The sequence below is a fragment of the Lagenorhynchus albirostris genome, chromosome 17, assembly GCF_949774975.1.
Source record: "Lagenorhynchus albirostris chromosome 17, mLagAlb1.1, whole genome shotgun sequence".
Lineage (NCBI taxonomy): Eukaryota > Metazoa > Chordata > Mammalia > Artiodactyla > Delphinidae > Lagenorhynchus > Lagenorhynchus albirostris.
The window spans coordinates 71,827,267-71,846,441 of record NC_083111.1 but is presented as its reverse complement, the minus strand read 5'-3'; the positions used below and the strand labels follow the sequence as shown (position 1 = coordinate 71,846,441).

The 19,175-nt window shown below is 44.0% G+C and overlaps 1 protein-coding gene across 6 annotated transcripts in view; it reads left to right on the top strand.

Moving 5' to 3' along the window:
* Positions 1 to 19,175, top strand: part of ASAP1 (ArfGAP with SH3 domain, ankyrin repeat and PH domain 1) — a 348,560-nt gene that overhangs the window by 191,663 nt on the left and 137,722 nt on the right. For all 6 annotated transcript variants that reach the window (XM_060128595.1, XM_060128596.1, XM_060128594.1 and 3 more), the window contains one exon: positions 11,504 to 11,576. In XM_060128595.1, the coding sequence (XP_059984578.1) occupies positions 11,504 to 11,576 (73 nt within the window). The remainder of the gene's footprint in view (positions 1 to 11,503; positions 11,577 to 19,175) is intronic.

The following is a 19,175-nucleotide window of genomic DNA, read 5'->3' as shown; positions in this document are numbered from 1 at the left end:
GTTGGAGAGTACACAGGAGTTCTGAACTCTACTGAACTGGGGACGTCACCAGTGGCTTATGGCTTGTCTTCCATTAGAACTTCTATCCTCAGGAGCTGGGCAGTTGAGCCACCTATAGAAAGCTTAGTGTGCGGTATACTTAAGCATAATAAGCATAATAAGAAGTGGAATAAAGCATGTCTTTTATTCGAATGTGGCAGAAAGAACACAGACTTTGGAGTTAGACTTTCCAGGGTGAAAAGGCTGGTTTTGCCATTTCCTAGGTTTTTGGCCCTGGATACTTGGTCTGACTCATTTTCTTCATCTTTAAAAAGGCATTAGTAATGCTTGTTTTACGTGATTGATAAAGTCTTTGAATGCAACATTCAAGATGAACTTTGCAAAACATTTCTTGGAAGACAGAGGATGCAAAAAAGGGACACAGAAATGACCTGGAATTAGAATCTGAGACCAAAGCCTTGGTTTATCCTTTTAATTGCATAGAGATCTTAAATGTAAGGTCCTTGCCAGCATCAGTTGCTGTTGATACCAATCATGTTACTTAAAAAAAATTAAGGTGTCTTTTCTTTAAAACAAAATCTAGGGCTTCCCTGGTGGCGCAGTGGTTGAGAGTCCGCCTGCCGATGCAGGGGACACGGGTCGTGCCCCGGTCCAGGAAGATCCCACATGCCGCGGAGCGGCTGGGCCCGTGAGCCATGGCCGCTGAGCCTGCGCGTCCGGAGCCTGTGCTCCGCAACGGGAGAGGCCACAACAGTGAGAGGCCTGCGTACCACAAAAAAAAACACAAAAAAACAAAATCTAATATGTTAAGGCAGTTGAAGCAGTAGGATATGGTACCTAGTACTTGAAAATAGTTGGTTTTCAGAAAAATTAGAGCTAGAAGAAGCTGCATGTTGGTCCAGTCTTCCAAATTCACAGGTCAGAAAGCTGGGAACCTGAGAGGTCTGAGGGGTAGGAGTCAGAGTTAGCTGCCAGGTGACCCGGATCCTGCGTGGGGTCCTGCCTGTGCACTGTGAACAGCTGGGTCTCCCGGTCACACACGTGCAGTCCTGGGGCAGGGCTGGGAAACTGGCTGTACAGCTGGGGAAATGAAGTGAGTACATATGTAGTATCTTGAAGGATTAATAGCTACCTTTGTTGGAGATAGAAATGTAAGGGAAAAAGTCTTTATGATAAGTGCTCTCACAGCACTACCGGATGAAGAGTGATTCTTTCTCAGAGGGAAGGGGAAGGTTTAACAGAGATGACAAACTCAGTCTTAAAGGCTGAGCATGCGTTTGTAAGATGGTTAAGACGGTGAAGAAAAGGCAAAAGGCAGAAGTATTTTTGAGAAAGGAGAGAATTGTAGCTATTGGAATTGGCATCTCCAGAGTCACAGAGGCCAGACAGGTGCTTAGTATGTTTGGACACCATGTATCTGGACTACCAGGAATGTAGAGTGAAAGGTGGGAGAGATGCAGGTCGGCATGCTGCAGAAGGGAGTCTGCGGAAGCAGTGTCAGGTGAGGCAGAGAGGGCTTTCTGAGTCTCTAGGTCTTAGCGCACGAGAGTGACGCAGTCAGATTCATAGTTTAGAAAGGCTCCTCCGTCTTCCTGGGGCATGATCCAGTCCTGAAGTCAGGCAGGAGCCCTGGGGATGGGTTTAAGAACTGCTGCAGAGGTGGGGTTGGCAGGGTTTCCTGGCCTCTCGGGTCCAGCTGAGTGTCTTGCTGCCATCCGCCCGGGTACTGAGTGGGTGTGCAGGGGGGAGGAGGTTTTTGGAGGAAGCCTTAAATATGGGGTGTGATCCTAGAGGAGGAAGTGGATTGAGCCACAGCGGAAAGACTTAAGAGAAGTTCTGCTTGTGAAATATGCAGCTCATTGGCTCTTGCTTCCGTTCGCAGCACATCAGCCGGAGTCGTTTTTCTGAAGTTCAGGAGAAATCGCCTCGTTCTTGTAAAACCCCAGCGGCCTCATCTTTGACTAACCCTTGCCCTCAGAATAAAACCCAGACTCCTTTCCGTGGCCTCTGATCCCTGCGCGATCTGTCACTTTATCCTCCATGTGGCCACGGGCTTTGGCCCCCTGACCTCCCTGGTGCCTCTGAACACCAAGCCTCTCTCCTTCCAGAAACGTTGCTGTGCACCCCGTTGTTTCCTGTCTTTCCCCCCTTGAGGAGGAGAACTGTCCAGTCTTTGCCCAGCGGCCCCACATCTAGCGTGGACCTTGGCCCGTGGAGGAGCACGTATCTGTGGCTGGATGTGCCCCATCTCTGGATGTTCCTCTCTGTGCCTCTCACATTGCTCAGCAGGGACGAAAGTGACCTCTCTGTGGACCACAGCCGGCTTAGAAGTACCCAGTGGAGAAGCTGTCCCTCTTTTTAAAGTGAGCTCCTGTTTGCTTGGCTGACCCCAAGGAGAAGCCCACCAGTTCTTCTCGAGGGTTTTCCTGCCAGTCACCCTCAGTGGTGATCTTCAGTCACTGATGTTTTAAGGCGCACCTAGAAGCTTTCACGAGCCTGTGCGTCTCCATGTGCTGTTGTGATTAGTTACTGACCTTACACCTGTTTTCTGAGTGGGGCTGCACATGCCAGCCGTCAGTGTGAGGGAGAATCACACCCAGCGTCCAGTCTGGCTCTCCGTGAAGTCCATGAAGACTGCGCTGCAGTTCCCCGGGTGCAGCTGAAGACGAGTGGAGCCCCTCTCTGAGGATTCGACTCACTGCTGCCACGCCGAGCACAGGGGTCGGTTAGCAGATGGACCCACGTGCAGTGGCTGGTGGGCAGTTCAGGTGGCACAGCCCCTGCGAGCTGCAGGATGACCTCCTCCCACTTGGCTTTTGTCCCCTCCCCCTCCTTAAAGCACAGCTTTGGGTCCTCAAGCAAAGTGCTGATTTCAGTTGCTCTTGGGCTTCCTCACAGAGGACCCCTAGATCGGGAAGGGAAGTTGTTTTTGAAGTTGTTTGTCTCATGGCCTGATTAGCGAATCCTGGGCTGATTTTGTCTTTTAAAGGTACCTCCATCCTCTGCACCCCACTGTGTCAGGTCGGCAGGTTGGTGAGCGCGATGCTTACGAATACCAGGTTGAGGGTCAGGAAGACCTGGGCTTGAGTCTTGGCTCTGTCTCTGACCAGCTGCAGGATCCAGGGCGGCCCTGCGCTTCAGTCTCCTTCTCTGTAAGATACGGGTAACAGAAACGTCCTTATAGGTCACTGCGAGGATTAAATAAGGTAATCTGTATGAAACACGTTTCTGTTATTTTTATCCTCCTCCCATCATCATCAATGTGAGGGCGAAGGGAGGTGAGAATGGGCCAGTATACGGCTCTAAGGACAGTTAGAGAGGAAGGAGGAGAGAAGGGAACGCTGTCTGCGCTGGTATCTGGTGAGGAGGGCATGGGTGTCACAGGATGGCTCACTTGAGCAGGTCCCACAGAGCCAGTAGGAAGTGATACAAGGTCTCCCTGGCCTCGGCCCGAGCTCTTAACAGAGGCGTCCACTTCTGGACGTGGCTCCTGGCTCCACAGCCAGGCCCTGCTGCTTCCAGGGCCGGGATGCACACCAGAGGCAAAGGCTAACAAGTGGTGGTTGAATGCTGGGATGTCAGTGACCCCGTGGGACTGGGGGGCCCCTGTAGGAGCAGTGCCAGACCGTGTGGGACCAGCAAGGACTCTGGCCGTTAGAGATGGAGCTTCACAGAGAGAAGCAAGACTGGGCTTGGTTACAAAATGTGTGAGGTGGCTGTGCTTTGTGATGGCAGGTTTGGCTTTAAGGGTCTTAAAGGGGACCGACCCGTTCCACTTGCCCGGTTCACACTGCTCGTCCCGACATCAGTGCAAGAATCGGAATGGTTTAGCAAAAAGTCTTGAATATGGCAGTGAGGGGTTGTAGGGAACGCTTAAGTTTTGAAAATAAATAATTCATGAGAAATAAACGGCATTCTGTGAGTTCCAGTGCTATCCTATACACCTTTAATTCTAGATGCCTTCAACATAGAGGCAGATTCATTTGACTCGCATTTATTGAGCCACCACTCTGGGCCTAGCATAGTCCATGCTCTCAAGATGTGTACACATCTAAGGGGTAACTTATGCCTACACAGGGAAGGGGACTTTTATGAGTCACAGTTTTATGCAGTATCTTTTCTTTGGCTTGGAAAATTGGTAGGTTGGTGGTGGTTTCTTGCATGGAATAGGTCCTTAGAATCATTCAGGAAGTATTGCTGAAAGTGGTACATTGAATCTTTGCTGCAGATCTGAACTGTGAAGTGACTTACCAAGTGGGGCCCAAACCCTGAGTAGTTAGCACCTGCAGATCTTTGCTGCCTGTGGGTCAAATTCCCCCTCATGCAGCCATTCAGCTACAGGGAGCTGCAGGGGGAGCTACAGGTAGAGTAGAGGACGTTGAAAGTTTCTGATTGATATCAGAGAATATAGGAAGAATCTGAATCTTAAGGACACTTTTAATAGTCTAAAATAGCACAGATAAAGAGCTTAAAACCTGTTTCTGTGGATGACCTGTCAACTTTCCATTTTTTGGCTGCATTATGCAAATCAGATTTTATTTTAGGTTGATCATTTCCCCTTGCGTAGCAGCCTCATCCAACTGTTCATCTTGAAACTAACAAACAATAACCTCTTTGCTTCTTCCTTTCATACGAGCTGCTGTTGCCATGTCCTGCTTCCTGCTTGCAGGTATTCTGTGCTGCTGCTGACGTTGTAGAGCTTACACACAGGATGCTTCTCAGTGCCCCATACTTCCATTCCTCAGATGAATAGGGGCTGTGCTTCCAGCATTTGAGCTGAACGCTGGAAAAGAGAGAGAGAGAGAGAGAGAGAGGGCACACACAGCAGGCCAGGCCCCTCTAGATCTGGGGAAGAGTTTTGAGAAGAGGATTTCAGCAGAAACGTTAGCAGTTGCAGAAGCTCTCAGGTGGATGCCAGCTTGTGGGTGCAGAAAGACTGCGGCTGTGGCTTAGATATGAGGAGTGGAGGGTGTGGCAACAGAGGGCTGGATCACATAGGGCCTGGCTGGCAGTAATGAGGACCTGGGCTTTATTCTAAGAACAGTGGATTCTTGTTCATCCTTCCGTGTGTGCGCGTGTGTGTGCGCGCGCGCGCGCGTGTGTGTTCATTCAGTTCTTACTTAGCATCTTCTGTGTGAAGAAAGAAACAAACGTATTATCCTTGGAGAACTTTTGGTTGACTGAGTAGGGGAAGAGACACAGGTACTAAACCCCTAAAATACAAGGTAAAGAGTGGAATGATTTGGGAAGTGTGGCTAAAAACCCCAGGGTAGCGAGGATTAATATTTTTTGAATAACTTCCTTCATCAATCTTACCAAAAGCAGTACCAAGCTTCCCACGGATCCCAGTGAAGGGTTTTGTTGTTGTTGTTTTGCTGTAGCAGGTAGAAGTGGGGGACACGCAGCTGGGGAAGCAAAGGCACATGCAGTATGGATTTTCACACTTAGGCCAGTGCCTGGCCCAGAGTAGGGTCCACTACGTGCCAGGCACAGATAATGGATGAATAAGTGAGCAAATGTTATAAAAACCCAAGTTTGATCCTCAGAACGGAAACTCACTTGCATGGATTGCCTGAACCCTCCTCTTTTTTGAGGAAATAGCAAGGTCACTCTCCCTTCTGGCTCCTTTATTCACAGTGCTCTTCATTATCCCTAGGATCACTCTCTGGGCTCGTAACCTGATTCCCATCACAATTTTACACATAGATTCTAGTATATGGGGTCTTGTGATGGATAACTAACGTATTGATTTGGCTGTGAGGCCGCATGAGAGCTTGTATTGCTGTTTCGTCCTCAGCGAGTTTATGAGAATGTTAATTAGGCATCTCTCTCCTCTCGGAAAGGTAGAGGGATTGCTCAACAAGCTGGAGGCTGAAGCAGTCAGGCTGTGAACCCGAATTAGGCCAATGTAGTCTTCCCTTGGCTGCCCTGTTACAGGAATTACACAGAGGAAGAGCATTCGCTTTGTGGTGATTATGGGACAAATGCTTCTGTTGAAGTGCATTTTTGAAATTACCTCTCTGAATATGACTATTAAAATAATAAAAATGGAAGCACTCCTTTTTCTCCCCCAAGTAAGTAAAAATTCTTTTCATCGAAGAAATCACTTTGCTCGTAGGAGCGCTTGGTTCAGAGATGCTTTGCTGTCACCGCTCCGAATGTTTCAGGAATCTCTGTCTTGGAAGCGCCTTCAGAGGCGAGGGTAATGATGCTGGCAGGTTTTGAGCACCTGCTCTGTGCGAGGCTTTGTGCCAGCCACATCCAGGTGCATAATCTACTTAATGCTCAGCATCCCTGGAAGGTGGGAGGTGTCTACCCGGCCATGTCTGTAAGAAATTCTGTGCTATTCTTTTATTGTTATCCACTGTTTCCTTTCTCTGTAGGTATACTCATAAGATTTAGCGCCAAAGACTCGTGCTTATTTTCAAAAATCACATCTACCTAAAATAAGACACATTTTTCCCATTTGAGTATATTGAAAAGAAGGTGCCTAGCCTTAGAAAGTAATTCTGAAATAGAAAATCTGAATATTAACAGCCGTATTGCCACTGCTCATTTGACGTAGGTGTACTATATTCTAATAAAATTTTTTTAAGGAAGTTGCCAGAATAACTATTCTAAGGTACAAAACTAACTTCAAATGTGTAAGTTCTGTCTGTCCTGTTAAACCATTACTCGTGGTACTGTGTGGTCATATGCCTCACACATGTGTCACACACACATTTATTTAACACATACGTTTAAACTTTGGCTGTTCAGCACAATCAGGGGAGGAATTACGGAGGGCCATGTTTTCTGACTTCAGGACTTCATTCAGCCATCTGCAAGACAAGTCTTGCGTTGCATCCTTTACTATTTGGGGAGCTGAGAATACTGAGGAATTCATTTCTTCATCGTTTGTTACTTCATTTCATAAACGTTTTTTGAACATCTGCCATCTGCCAAGCACCGGGAACGGGAATTCAGCCATGAACAGGTTTTGCAGGGCCCCTGTCTCCATAGAGCTTTCATTCTTCCAGTGGAGGGAGATGAATACCATTATGGTAAACAGGTCATGAACAGGATCATCTCGGGGGGTGTAGTGCTCTGGAATATCTAGTGTGAGGTATATGAGAGAGTGACTGGGAAGCAGGAGGGTGTGCTGCTTTAGGTTGACCATAAAAGGCCTTTCGGAGGAAGGGGCTTTTATTCTGAGGCCTGGGTAAGAAGCAAGAGCCCATCATCTGAAGAGGTTAGGGACGAGCGTTCCAGGCAGAGGGATCAGCTAGTGCAGATGCCCTGTGCTTGACACAGGCGTGGCTGGATGCCTGTGCATCTCTGAGAACATGTGTTGTTTGCACGCCGCTGTGACCCAGGGATGCTGCTCGGCCTGGAGTGGGACGAAAGGTTCCATATCCTACCCTGAATGGCCTCTGATTCTTAAGGAGTTTTTGCATTCTTATGTCTGGTTTGTATAATCTTTCTGAATCCTCTGGTGGCCAGCTTCTGTTGGTGCGGTTTCTCCAGCAATCTCTCTCTAATTTGCAGTACCCTGTGTCTTCTCTGTGTATTCAGACGCCCAAGCTTGTTAGGACTGTGCATGAAACAAAAGTAGTATGTCTCCATATAAAGATGGGAAGTGCTTTTCTAGATTAACGGCCCTGCTCTTTAGTAATGCAGAGAAGGGGAAGTTGCCGTGTTGCAAAGTTCTAGGTGGGGGAGGTGTTCGACTGTTAGAGATGAGCATATTCTCCTGTCGTGGTTCATTCATCCTCCTTCCCCTCCCTCTCTCCTCTCACAAACGCATACGCTTTTGAGTTGTTCACCTTCAGATGCATGCTTAGAATCGCAGGCACATATTTTAACAACTTTTAACGGGTTGAGAGGTAGGATAATTTTGTAGCCCATGCATCCGCCACTTTTCTCTTAGCTTTATGTAGTTTCACATATAGGACGTTTCAAAAGATGTCACTGCAGGTGTTGCTTGTCTGGCTGTCGAGAGAATGGTGCCCTGTAGCCTATTTAGACGTGTTCTTTCTGGAGGGAGCGTTGTTTGATTGAAGGACAGTGTTCCCCGGCTCTCTTAAACACAGAGTTCTTAAAACTGCATTTTACTCAGCTGTTTTTTGCCCGTGGCCAAATAGTAGAGTGTAAAAAGAGAAGTGTCACACGGACATAATGGTGGCTGTAGCTGTCTAATGTGGATGTCATTAATAACCTTTAGAAGTAAGTACCTGAACCTTACATCCTATTAGTTCTATAGACAGGTTGGTAAAAATTCAACATAAATTTCTGAGACTTTCCCTCCTGCAAAAAGGAAGCAGATAACTGGTCTCATAAAATGTTACGGCTGAAATCTTTTCCAGCCCTTTGCTCATTTGGAGTCGTTAACTCTAAATGTGCATGGGCATTAAAGCCCACTCATTAGTTTCTCTACCAGTAGTAGAATCATCCTTCAGTGGTCATCACTCCCCAAAGCTGAGCTGATAGGTTATTTTCTTCCAGAAGGAGATCTTTTTTCCTTTCTCGAAAATTATTAAAAAATCGTAAGATCTAGGAGAAACATGAGCATGCCTTCTGCAATGGATTTTTAGGTGGCTTGTTTGGAAAAGCATAAGCTGGTTCTTCTCTTACCTGATGTGTGACAACTGGCAGGTTGTTTCACTTCCCTAAAGCCCAGGGGTTTTCATCAGAAAAAAAGATGGCAGAAATATGTATATAAAAAATAAATGGTGGCTGTTACTAGAATTATTTTTTAAAAATATCCTTACCACAAAAGCGGTTCAGCAAAGGATAAACCCTTTGGATCCCATCTCTTAAAATGAGTGCCTATTTGCACTTATTTGCATTACTGTCTTTCCCTCCCAGTCTCCTAGCAACCTAAATGTCTTGTAGTTTCTTAACACAGATTTGCCTCTGAAAACTCGTGGATATTGCCTTCTTAAGATGAGACTGCTTTTAGTTTCAGTTCTTCACAGATACCATTGGAATACAGAACTGGGTAGTGATTTGGAGGTGGAGTTTTACTGTGAAGAACTGGGTTCAAATTCCTACTCTGTCACCTGGGCAGGTTACACTTTCTAAGCCTCTGTTTCCTCATCTATAAAACGAATCCAGTAATAGTACTTATTTCATAGGGTTTTTGTAAGAATTAAGTGAGATAATCTATGTAGATCTCAGCACCTTTATGACTAAGCATTTATTAAAATGTTAGTTATCTTCCTTCTGTCCTCTGATGTACAGACCTCAGATCTTTGAAATTACTCAAACTTTGTCTCTTCCTCTGGAGCTGTGTCATAAAACATTGTGTCCTTAAATGTGATATGCAGTATCGCTGGCATTAGATGAGGTGATTTGAGGTAGTGAACAGACGAGCATTTTATGTAGTTAGAGGCACATAGTCATTTTTAGGGTATCTTCTATTAATGTTGAGTGAGCCAGCTCTTTAGAGTGTATTTAAATTTTTTTAAAAGATGTGAAATGAATTTAAAGAAAAATGCTAATTAAAAAGAAGTGCAGATGGGACGTGGCTGTGAAAAAAGTTGTGGAAGTGGAAAGTGAGTGATGGGCAAGGTAGAAATAGCGTTAACCCACAGTCTGCAAAACGCTGGTTTTTATCCCAGCATCCCATTAGATTTGGGATTCGGGAGACATTAGTGTAAAATGTGATTTTAGCACTTTCTGGCTTTGTGACTTTGAGCAAGTTAGTAAATATTTCCCTCCCTCCCTCCCTCCTTTCCTACAGATATTTATTGAAGGCCTATCACATTTCCTTAGCTGAAAAATATAGATGCTACTTCACAGGATTTTTGTAAAGATGTAACTCAAAGAGATAAGATATCTATTTGGTACATCTTCTCTACAAGCTTATGCCTGGTGTAGTAGGTGCTCAGTAAACTTTAGTTCTTGTGTCACTTAGGACTTGTGGTTGCAAGTGATAGAATCCCAACTTCAACTAGCTTCTGACAAAAGGAATTTATTGTCTCACGTACGTAGTCAGTCTACAGGAAGGTTGGCAGTGATATAGACTTGGGGACAGCTGGGAGCAAGGACTCAGTTGCCACCAGCACCCCTTCCACCTCTTGTTTCTGGTGCTTCGTCTCTGTTAACATCATCCTGTCTGGCCAGATTCTTCCACACAGCTAGAAACAGAACCCCTGGTGGCCCCCAGGCTCGCATCATCGGAAAGGGGCTGCATGTTATGATCCCGGTTCCCAAGCTCAGAAATCCTAGGCAGGACTGAGCCCAGCATGGGCCCTGCTCACCTGGCCAGTCATGGGTGCTCAGAGAGCAGGAGCCAAAGGAAAGGGGCAGCACCCAGTGAACCCCATGTTTAGAGTGGCAGGAAAGCCCGTTTTGCAAAAGGGGAATAACAGATGCCTGCTGCCATCACCTTGCCCCCTGCAGCTCCCCCCGTACCCTGCAGAGAGCAAGTACTTACCCTCCGTGGGCTTCCATTCGCTCACCTGAAGTCTTGAGGTTTAGATGATGTAAAGGCTGTGAGTGCACATTGAATGTTTTTAAACTTTATTATACAAGTTTATTTTTATTGCTGCTATTGCTCCTGCCCTCCAAATCTTGACCCACCCTCCAGGGGTTCCCAGACTGTGAATGGACCGTAGACCTTGGGAAAGCAGAGAGGGGCTTGAATTTATTCTAAGAAGTTAGGTCAGCGTGCCATGAGTATGTCTACATTGACTTGTTTTTGAAGTGTAATACACACATACAAAAGGGTACATATCCTAAGTGTGTGGTTTGATGGATTTTCACAAACGAAACCCAGCTGTGTATCCAGCACCTGGGTCAAGAATCAGGAGTGACAGTCCCCCAGAAACAGCCCCCTCACCCCTGCCTTGTAGATCACTGGAGATGTGTTGATTCATCACCTAAGAAGTCATGTACAAGCATTATCTGCATCATGGTAGCATTTCTCATGTTGTGCTCTTTTAATAAACAGAATGTTTTAAATACACGCGGCATGTCATTAAAAAAAATTTTTTTTTTAACTAAAAGGAATCCTCAAGTTTAAAAGCTTGAGAAGCTCTTCGGGGTCACTCTTGCTTATCACACTCCCTTAAATGTTTTCTTTCTGGCTGAAATTACCATTAGGTGATAAGATGTGTTTTGTTCCCTGGGAAGGTGTCATCCATGTCATATGTTGGCCTTTCTCCCTTCCCAGGTTGTAAACTCTCCGAGTGAAAGAATCAGATCTTAGGTATCTTATATTTTCTTTCCTGTGCATAGCTTAGCACGGTTACCGACTGACTACCAGCTTATCCATTTCACCCAATGTTGAGCTTGTGGAATGACCGTATTTATCCCCAAAATATAACTACTCAAATCCTGGGCACACTTCGTGTCTCTGAAGGGGTTCATTGTTGATAAATATACCAGTTCGCTGTTGCTGCAGTGCTCAGCACAACAAATGCAGTTATGAATGAGATTTTCTTTAGTTCCTTTTTTTTTTTTTTTTAACTTACCAAGTTTTCCAACATCTTTTTCCCCCCCCATTTTTCTCTTCTAGGCTCTAGACCAAGATAGAACAGCCTTACAGAAAGTTAAGAAGTCTGTAAAAGCAATATATAATTCCGGTCAAGGTAAGTACTTACCAACACAGATAACACCAATTACGTGTATTGTCTGCAGTTTTTTGTTATTTGTTAAATACTAAGTTTCTGGAAGACTTGATACAAATGGAAAAACAAGTAAGTCAAAGAAATCCAGTTTTTCTCTTTTTTTCTGTCTCTCCTTTCAGTCCAAACCTGTTACTGCTTCCCAAGTAAAAAAGGAAAAACATTAGTTGCAATGGGTTTTATTACACAGTGAAAAACTTCAGTAGAGTTATAGGTAATTTTGCCACAAGTGACATAGGAGATATGTAAAATTCTCTTTGTGTGGTTGGTCAGACTGTAATTCGGTGGCCTCAGTTAAACACATGAGGATCTTCTCCATCGGAAGTGTACCTGTACACATTTGAAAATCCATATTGGTGACAGGCGTGGGGTGAAAGTTAGGGGACACATGAGGACGAGGCTAAAGGGAGAGACCTAGACAGACCTGCCAACTCGAGTCTTTGCATCTGGCTCAGGGCAGGCCAGGTAACCTGTGTCACCGAATGTTTTAGCTTTGGTCAGAGACTTTGTCGTCTTGGAGAGAAAAGTATGTTGTCAGTGGATAAGAAGAAATAAACCGAATTAAGATAAACAGTAGGTAACCACAAGAAATGGTAGGTTCCAGCGCCCCAGGGAGGGAGAGGCCTGCAAACATAAAATGAGTTTCAAGGTCTCTGACTCACATCTTTTGTTATTGGTATTGCAATACCAGCTCGCTTTCCCAGAGGCCAGGTCTCTAAGAGATCAGTTGTCTGTAACAGAACACCTGGGAAGGGAAGGCAGCGGGGAAAGGGCAATGGAAAGGGCATGCTCTGAGGTTGTATGCTTGTGGGTTTGCACCCTTTCTCTCCCTCTAACCAGCAGCGTGACCTTGAGCTGGTTACTTCACTTTTTTGAACCTCCATCTTCTCTCTAAAACGGGGATCGAATATTACTCATCCATAAAAAGAAATGTAATTGAGTTACTTGTAGTGAGGTGGATGGACCTAGAGTCTGTCATACAGAGTGAAGTAAGTCAGAAAGAGAAAAACAAATACCGTATGCTAACACATATATATGGAATCTAAGGGGAAAAAAAAGGTCATGAAGAACCTAGGGGTAAGACGGGAATCTTTATTCAGACCTACTAGAGAATGGACTTGAGGATACGGGGAGGGGGAAGGGTAAGCTGTGACAAAGCGAGAGAGTGGCGTGGACATATACACACTACCAAACGTAAGGTAGATAGCTAGTGGGAAGCGGCCGCATAGCACAGGGTGATCAGCTCGGTGCTTTGTGACCACCTAGAGGGGTGGGATAGGGAGGGTGGGAGATGCAAGAGGGAGGAGATACGGGGATACTTCGTTATAAAGCAGAAACTAACATACCCTTGTAAAGCAATTATACTCCAATAAAGATGTTAAAATAAATAAATAAATAAAAAGTAAAACGGGGATCGTGAGATTCCAGGGCTCTTGAAGGGATTTAAGTCGCTAATATCTGTAAACGTTTTACCACCCATGGCAGTTCAGTAAATGCAGTACATTAACATGTTTTATATTTTATTTACATTTATACTCACTCCTGTGATAAAATCATAGGGTATTTCCTGGTCCTCCTCCTCTTGTCAGAGCTGGGAATCAGTTGTCTCTTGTCTTCATTAAAGCCCCAGGCTTAGGGCACTCTGTAATCCTAGTTAACACATTTTGTACCCTGGTTCCTGGAGACGTGTCTCTAATTTCTTTATATCCAATAAAACACTAACTTCTAATCAAGGTAGGTAAATGATATTTGTCTGGTTATGTAGTGACCAAACGGTGCTTTAAGTCTTGGCCTAGATTATACACCTAACTTACAACCTATGTCTTAGCTTCCTTCTAATGAACTCCGATGAGGTGGTAGCCCTTAACAGGGGATGTGAGTGTAACTGGAAGATGGCACAAGGGGCTTCTGAGGTGCTGGTATCGTTCTGTTTCTTAATTTGGAGGGTATTACATAGGTAAGTCTATTTTTTGATAATTCATCTAGTGCTACGCTTAGGATTTACGTACTTCTCTGTATGTATGTGTGTGTGTTATGCTTTATGTACAAGTAGGTTCACTGAAGCATTGACTGTGATTTGGTAAAACAGAAAACGGAGATTTGTTAAATAAACAATAGTGTATCTATATAATAGAACACTAGACAGACTTTATAAAAAAGGAACTTAGGTGTAGCGTAGATCTAAGTTTAAATCCTAGCTTTGTCACTCCTTGTTAAAGTAAATTATTTAACTTCCATGAGTCTTGGACTTCCCTGGTGGTCCCTGGTGGTCCAGTGCGTAAGACCCCACACTCCCAATGCAGGGGGCCCAGGTTCGATCCCAGGTCGAGGAAGAAGTCCTCATGCTGCATGCAACGAAGATCCCGCGTGCTGCAACTAAGACCTGGTGCAGCCAAAATAAATAACTAAATAAGTAAGTAAGTAAGTAAGTAAGTAAGTAAATAAGTAAATAATGACTTCCATGAGTCTTAAATTGCCTCACCATAAAATGAGAAAATAATATCTAATTTACAGGGTATCGTATGGACAAAATGAGGGACTATTTAAGGCCCCTGACGCACTGCCTGCCACGCAGTACATGCTTAACACATAGTAGATGAGAAAAAATGGCAGGTAGGTCAATAGCATGGGTGCTTTCTCTATATTAATTCAGTCTTTCTACAAATAATGTTGGACCAGTCTGATTTTATAGAGCTTAATGAGCCATTATCTGCCTAAGGAGTAAATGTCAGTTCTCCATGACGGTATGGTTTCTGCCTGTGAGTCACAGAGGGAGACTTCTGGTTTACAGCTGTGAGGCGCTGCCACATTTACTCTGCTCGGGGCTCCATGTGACTTTCTTTCCCAAGTGTCCTTACTCAAGACACATTTCTTGCCTTGGCCTCAATGACCACGTCATTCAGCAGCTCACACAAAGGCTCTTGTACTTGGGGATGTGCTTCTTTAAAGCATTTCCTTGGTCCCAGCTGTCCTGGACGTGGCAGTGGGGAGAGGTTGTCCCTGTGTGTATGTAAGGTGGAGAGTTGACGGGGGGGTGAGTGCAGAGTTTGGCTGCCGTTTCCTCTCCCAGATGCTACTCTCCTGTGGTTGGGGGGACCGCAGCTGACTGAGCTTTGAATCCCCCCCAAAGGTTTCCCCTTTGAAACCTGGATTCAGGGTTGTTGTGTGTACTTTGCCCTAGGTCTGCACTAGCCGGTCACACATGGCTTTTTTAATTTAAATTAATTAAAATAAAATGTACAGTTCAGGCCCTCCATCTCAGTAGCCACATTTTGAGTCCTCGGTGGTCATGTGTGACTGTGGCTACAACATTGGGGGGTGCAGACACAGGGTGTCTCCGTCATCACAGGAGGTTCTGTGGCTGTAGAGCACACAGCCCGTAGTGTAATTGTTAGCCTGTCTCTCTTGCATTAGACCCGTGAGTCTCAATCCTGGCTTTTCATTAAAATCATCTGAAGAGGGAATTTCCTGGTGGTCCAGTGGGTAGACTCCACACTTTCACTGCCAAGGGCGCAGGTTCAGTCCCTGGTCGGGGAACTAAGATCCCACAACCTGCGCCATGCAACCGAAAAATAAAGTAATAAAATAAAATCACCTGAAGAGCTCTTAGAATACAAAAACAAGGATTCCCCGAGCCCTGACACTCCAAGAGTAGCTCCAGAGTAGGGTCCAGTAGTGGGATTACAAGAGTATTACTCCCCAGGTGACTCTAAATGCAGCTAGAGTTGAGGACTGCGTCAGTGGCCTGGGAACTCCTTGATGAGGGCCGGTTCATCTTTGTATTATTTTGTGAATTTGCCAACCTAGTTTATTAGCTTAGCAAATATTTATTGAGCACCTATCACATGCTACTGTTCTGGGTGTTGGGTATATTAGACAAATCAGACAGAATCTCTGCCTTTATGATAATTTTACAGTCCTGTGGGAGAGAGAGCTGTTATTCAGACCATCAAGCTGGAAAGTAGCTAGAGTTAGAAACTGGCAAGTACTACGGAGGAAAGCTTGCCGGGTACAAAGAAGAAATCTGATGTAGTTTGAGGAGCGTACTAAGGGAAATGTCTCTGGGGGACATGACATTCATTGGGTGTTCATGCTGTACTAAGATAAGCCCATCAAGCCTTTGAGGTGAGTCTACCATTATCTCCAGTTTATAGATGATGAAGCCGAAGCATAAAGAGCCAGACTATGTTGTCCAGGATGCCACAGCTAGCAAGGAATGGAAGGAGAGCCTAGCTGACTCCAGCTTTGCTGTTTGTGGCTGCCGTGGATGTGTCTTCTACCTGACACTTGGCCAGGGCTCAACAAGCATGGAATGAATTGCCGCTTATCAGCTGGATGGGTCCCCAGGAAGCTTTCTGTCAATGGCTGTTAAATGTCATGAATATTCATGAATGAATCCATCACATGTACCCTCCCAGCAGTGTAATCCGTGGGATGACTTTGTGGTTCCCAGATAGGGGCCACAATAGCAGGTATCATTCCTGTGCCCTGGAAGTGTGGGGGTAAACTCAGATCTCAGCGACTGCTGGGGCCTGATAGGGTTTCTGCAGTCACCAGTGATTGCAGTATACCCAGGTTTTTGATCAGCCGGTGTGGGCAGCACTGTGATATTTAATTCTTAAAAAATAGCAAGATGAGTAAAACAGTGATGTTGCAGATCTTTCCATGACACATGCTCGGTGGAATCCAGGTCATTCCTGTCCAAGGGCTTTTTGGCCTCTTCCAAAGAAGCCACAAGAGGCTGAACCCTGGTATCTGTTTCCCAGTGTGTTTGCATAATTTTCTTGTTTTCTCACAGTGCTTATGACACAAAACCCGTCTGATGTTCTTTAGAAATTTAAGAAGCATTTCTATATTTCTAGTTTGAGAATACCAACCACCCACCTCCCCAGAATGATTTGAAAGATGGTGGAGAATGGTGAAAGGTCTTACTCTTAAAATGTATTTATTATTTTTGCACATAAGCTTTGTCAGTATTAATTAGTAAATGGTATAATAAGAGAAATTTTATTGGAAAAACAAATTATCTCCCTTCAAGCCCTTTAGTTTGAAATGGCTTTGGGAATTTGTCTCTTTCTCTTACTTGTCCCCACTGTGTATGAGGAGATTTTAAAGAACAGAAAAAAACTGAATTCTGTGAGCTACTTGGATCAAGGGGAAATTTTCCAAGCCATTCAGTTTTCCTGTGTTGTTTCTAAGTTTCGAAGTCTTAACAATATTAAACTGTGAAATATATTGTCATTTAGAAATTTCTTCTTGGTGAATGTGTTCCTTCCCTCCTTCCTCGTCTCTCCCCCTGATATACGTTTAAAACAGCTAGTAGTTTCTTGAACATCGTAGAGGTTTTAAAGTATGTTGCAATTCTTTGGGACTTTTTCTTTCAAAAGAGGGAGCCTAATTCTCTTTGCCTTGAATGTATGCCAGACTTACAACTCTCCTCTAATGAAGAGAGTGTAATAGCAGTGATGCCGTGTGATTTCCAAGGCCAGTTCATAAAAGAGATGGCTTCCACCTAGGTCCCCCCAACCCCTTCATTTGTTTTGGAGGAAGCCAGCCACCATGTTGTGAGGACACTCAAGCAGCCCTGTGGAGAGAGATCTTCCGCCCAAAACCACCACTAAAGAGCATCGGCTAGCCCCAAACCTTCAGGTGACTGCAGCCCTAGCTGGCATCTTGCTCTCCGTCTTTGAGTGAGACCTGAGGTCAGAACAGTAGAGGTAGGGCTGGCAGTCATAGGATTTCTGCCCCTGAGAGCAGGGGCATGTGTATGCATGTGGTGGGTCCAGTGTACGTCAGTGTGTGTCTCTAGAGAAAAAAGAGCTTACTGCATCTCAGTGCTGTTGAAAAAGAAAGCGATACACCCTATACTTCTGTAAAATGGAAGAGTCATGTGGTTCATTGTAAGCATGGGGGTACCAAATTTGTTCTTCTATCAAATGACTTAGTTGAGTTGAATTCGTTAATCTTTTTGAACAGATATACTATTATTATCTAAACACACACACACGTACACTTTTCCTTGGCAGTAAAGACCCAGGATATTCCTGCTACTGGGGCTTTTTCTGTGATTGAAAAAATAATAACTTTTTTTGCACAAATCAAAATGTGTAATTTATTACTATATGTGGCTTCCTTAAAATTTATGCCAAGATATATTTGGAATACATTTTAGCTTATTAGTGACACATGGTGCCCATTAGAAATCTCTGTAACATTGTTAGTCTGAAAGTTTGGATTCTTAAATCCTTTAATTTTAGCGAATACAAAAATGACAGTGGTATGTAATTTGATTACAAGTATATGATATTTCTGAAATACAGCTGGATTGTCATAAATGGTTCCATAACCTTTTCACGTCAGGAAGGGAAGCCCTTGGCTTTCTCACTGCCTTCTCTTTTATTCCCCTTTCATTTTCAGTTAGAATTACGTAGTGAGTGGTTTTACAAGAACATTTGTGTTATTTAAAGCAAAATTGAAGTGTGATGTTCACCCCATATTTTCATTTTGATAATTTATTTTAAGAAATAGCTCATTGTGTATGATGAAATCTAAGATTTTAAAGGTAAAGTGCTAAATTCATCAGTGTACAGGAAGGGAATGTTTTTGCATCCAGGTAATTTCACTTCAGCTACTTTTTTAGTTAACATTTTTTCAAATTTAAAGGTATAGTGTGAAGTGAATTCTAAGTAGAGTTGTAATTAAGTTTAGAGTCTTAATTGTAATGGTATTTTTAATCCTGTGGTTTTCAGTGGGAAGAAAAGTTTTCTTAACAAGGATGAGTACAGATAAAATAGATTAGAGCTTTAATGGAAAGAATGTCAAGAGGTATACAGAGAACATAGTCTGTGTTTAGAAAATGTTCTCCTTTTTGCTGTTTTCCAAGTTTGTGGATGAAAATCTGATCTTTTTTAAAAAAATTTTTTGAATTAAAGTGAGCTTGTTATAAATAAGTAAATAAATAAATAAATAAATCTAAGCCCTAAGAAGTAGAAGGCTTTAGATAGAAATACTGTAAATACTTTTGGTGGTGGCTGTAGTGATTTAAGCAAAGTCTAAACAAATTACTTTGGGCCTTCAAGGCATTTTGCATTCTTGTGGATCCATCATTACTTCTTAAGAGATGAAAACAAATCAAAATGATGGGTTCCTTCAGAATGGTCAAGGAAGGACGCTTTTCCAAAAGGGGGTATACTTATCCAGGAGAGAGTATTACTCCTCAAATTATGTGGGGATAAAACCAGAGGGATTTTTTCAACTGCCTTTAGAAAATTGAAGTCTCTTTCCAGAATAATCTTATAACTCCAGGCTCTTTGGGAATTGACAGTTTTTGTATTCAAGGCTCAAACACTCTGTGACTTGAAATCAGAGGCTGTCTGGGGTGTGTGTGTGCGCGTATGTATGCACTTCCTCCGTTTTGCTGGTCTGGAATGAGTGTTCTCACTTTTAAAATGAATTAATATTTTATAATGTTTGCTTGCAATTTATGGGAGCATGCTTCATGAGAAAGTAACTCATTTTAAATGAAATTGGGAGCACTCATTCCACAACCAGTAGTTTGGGGTT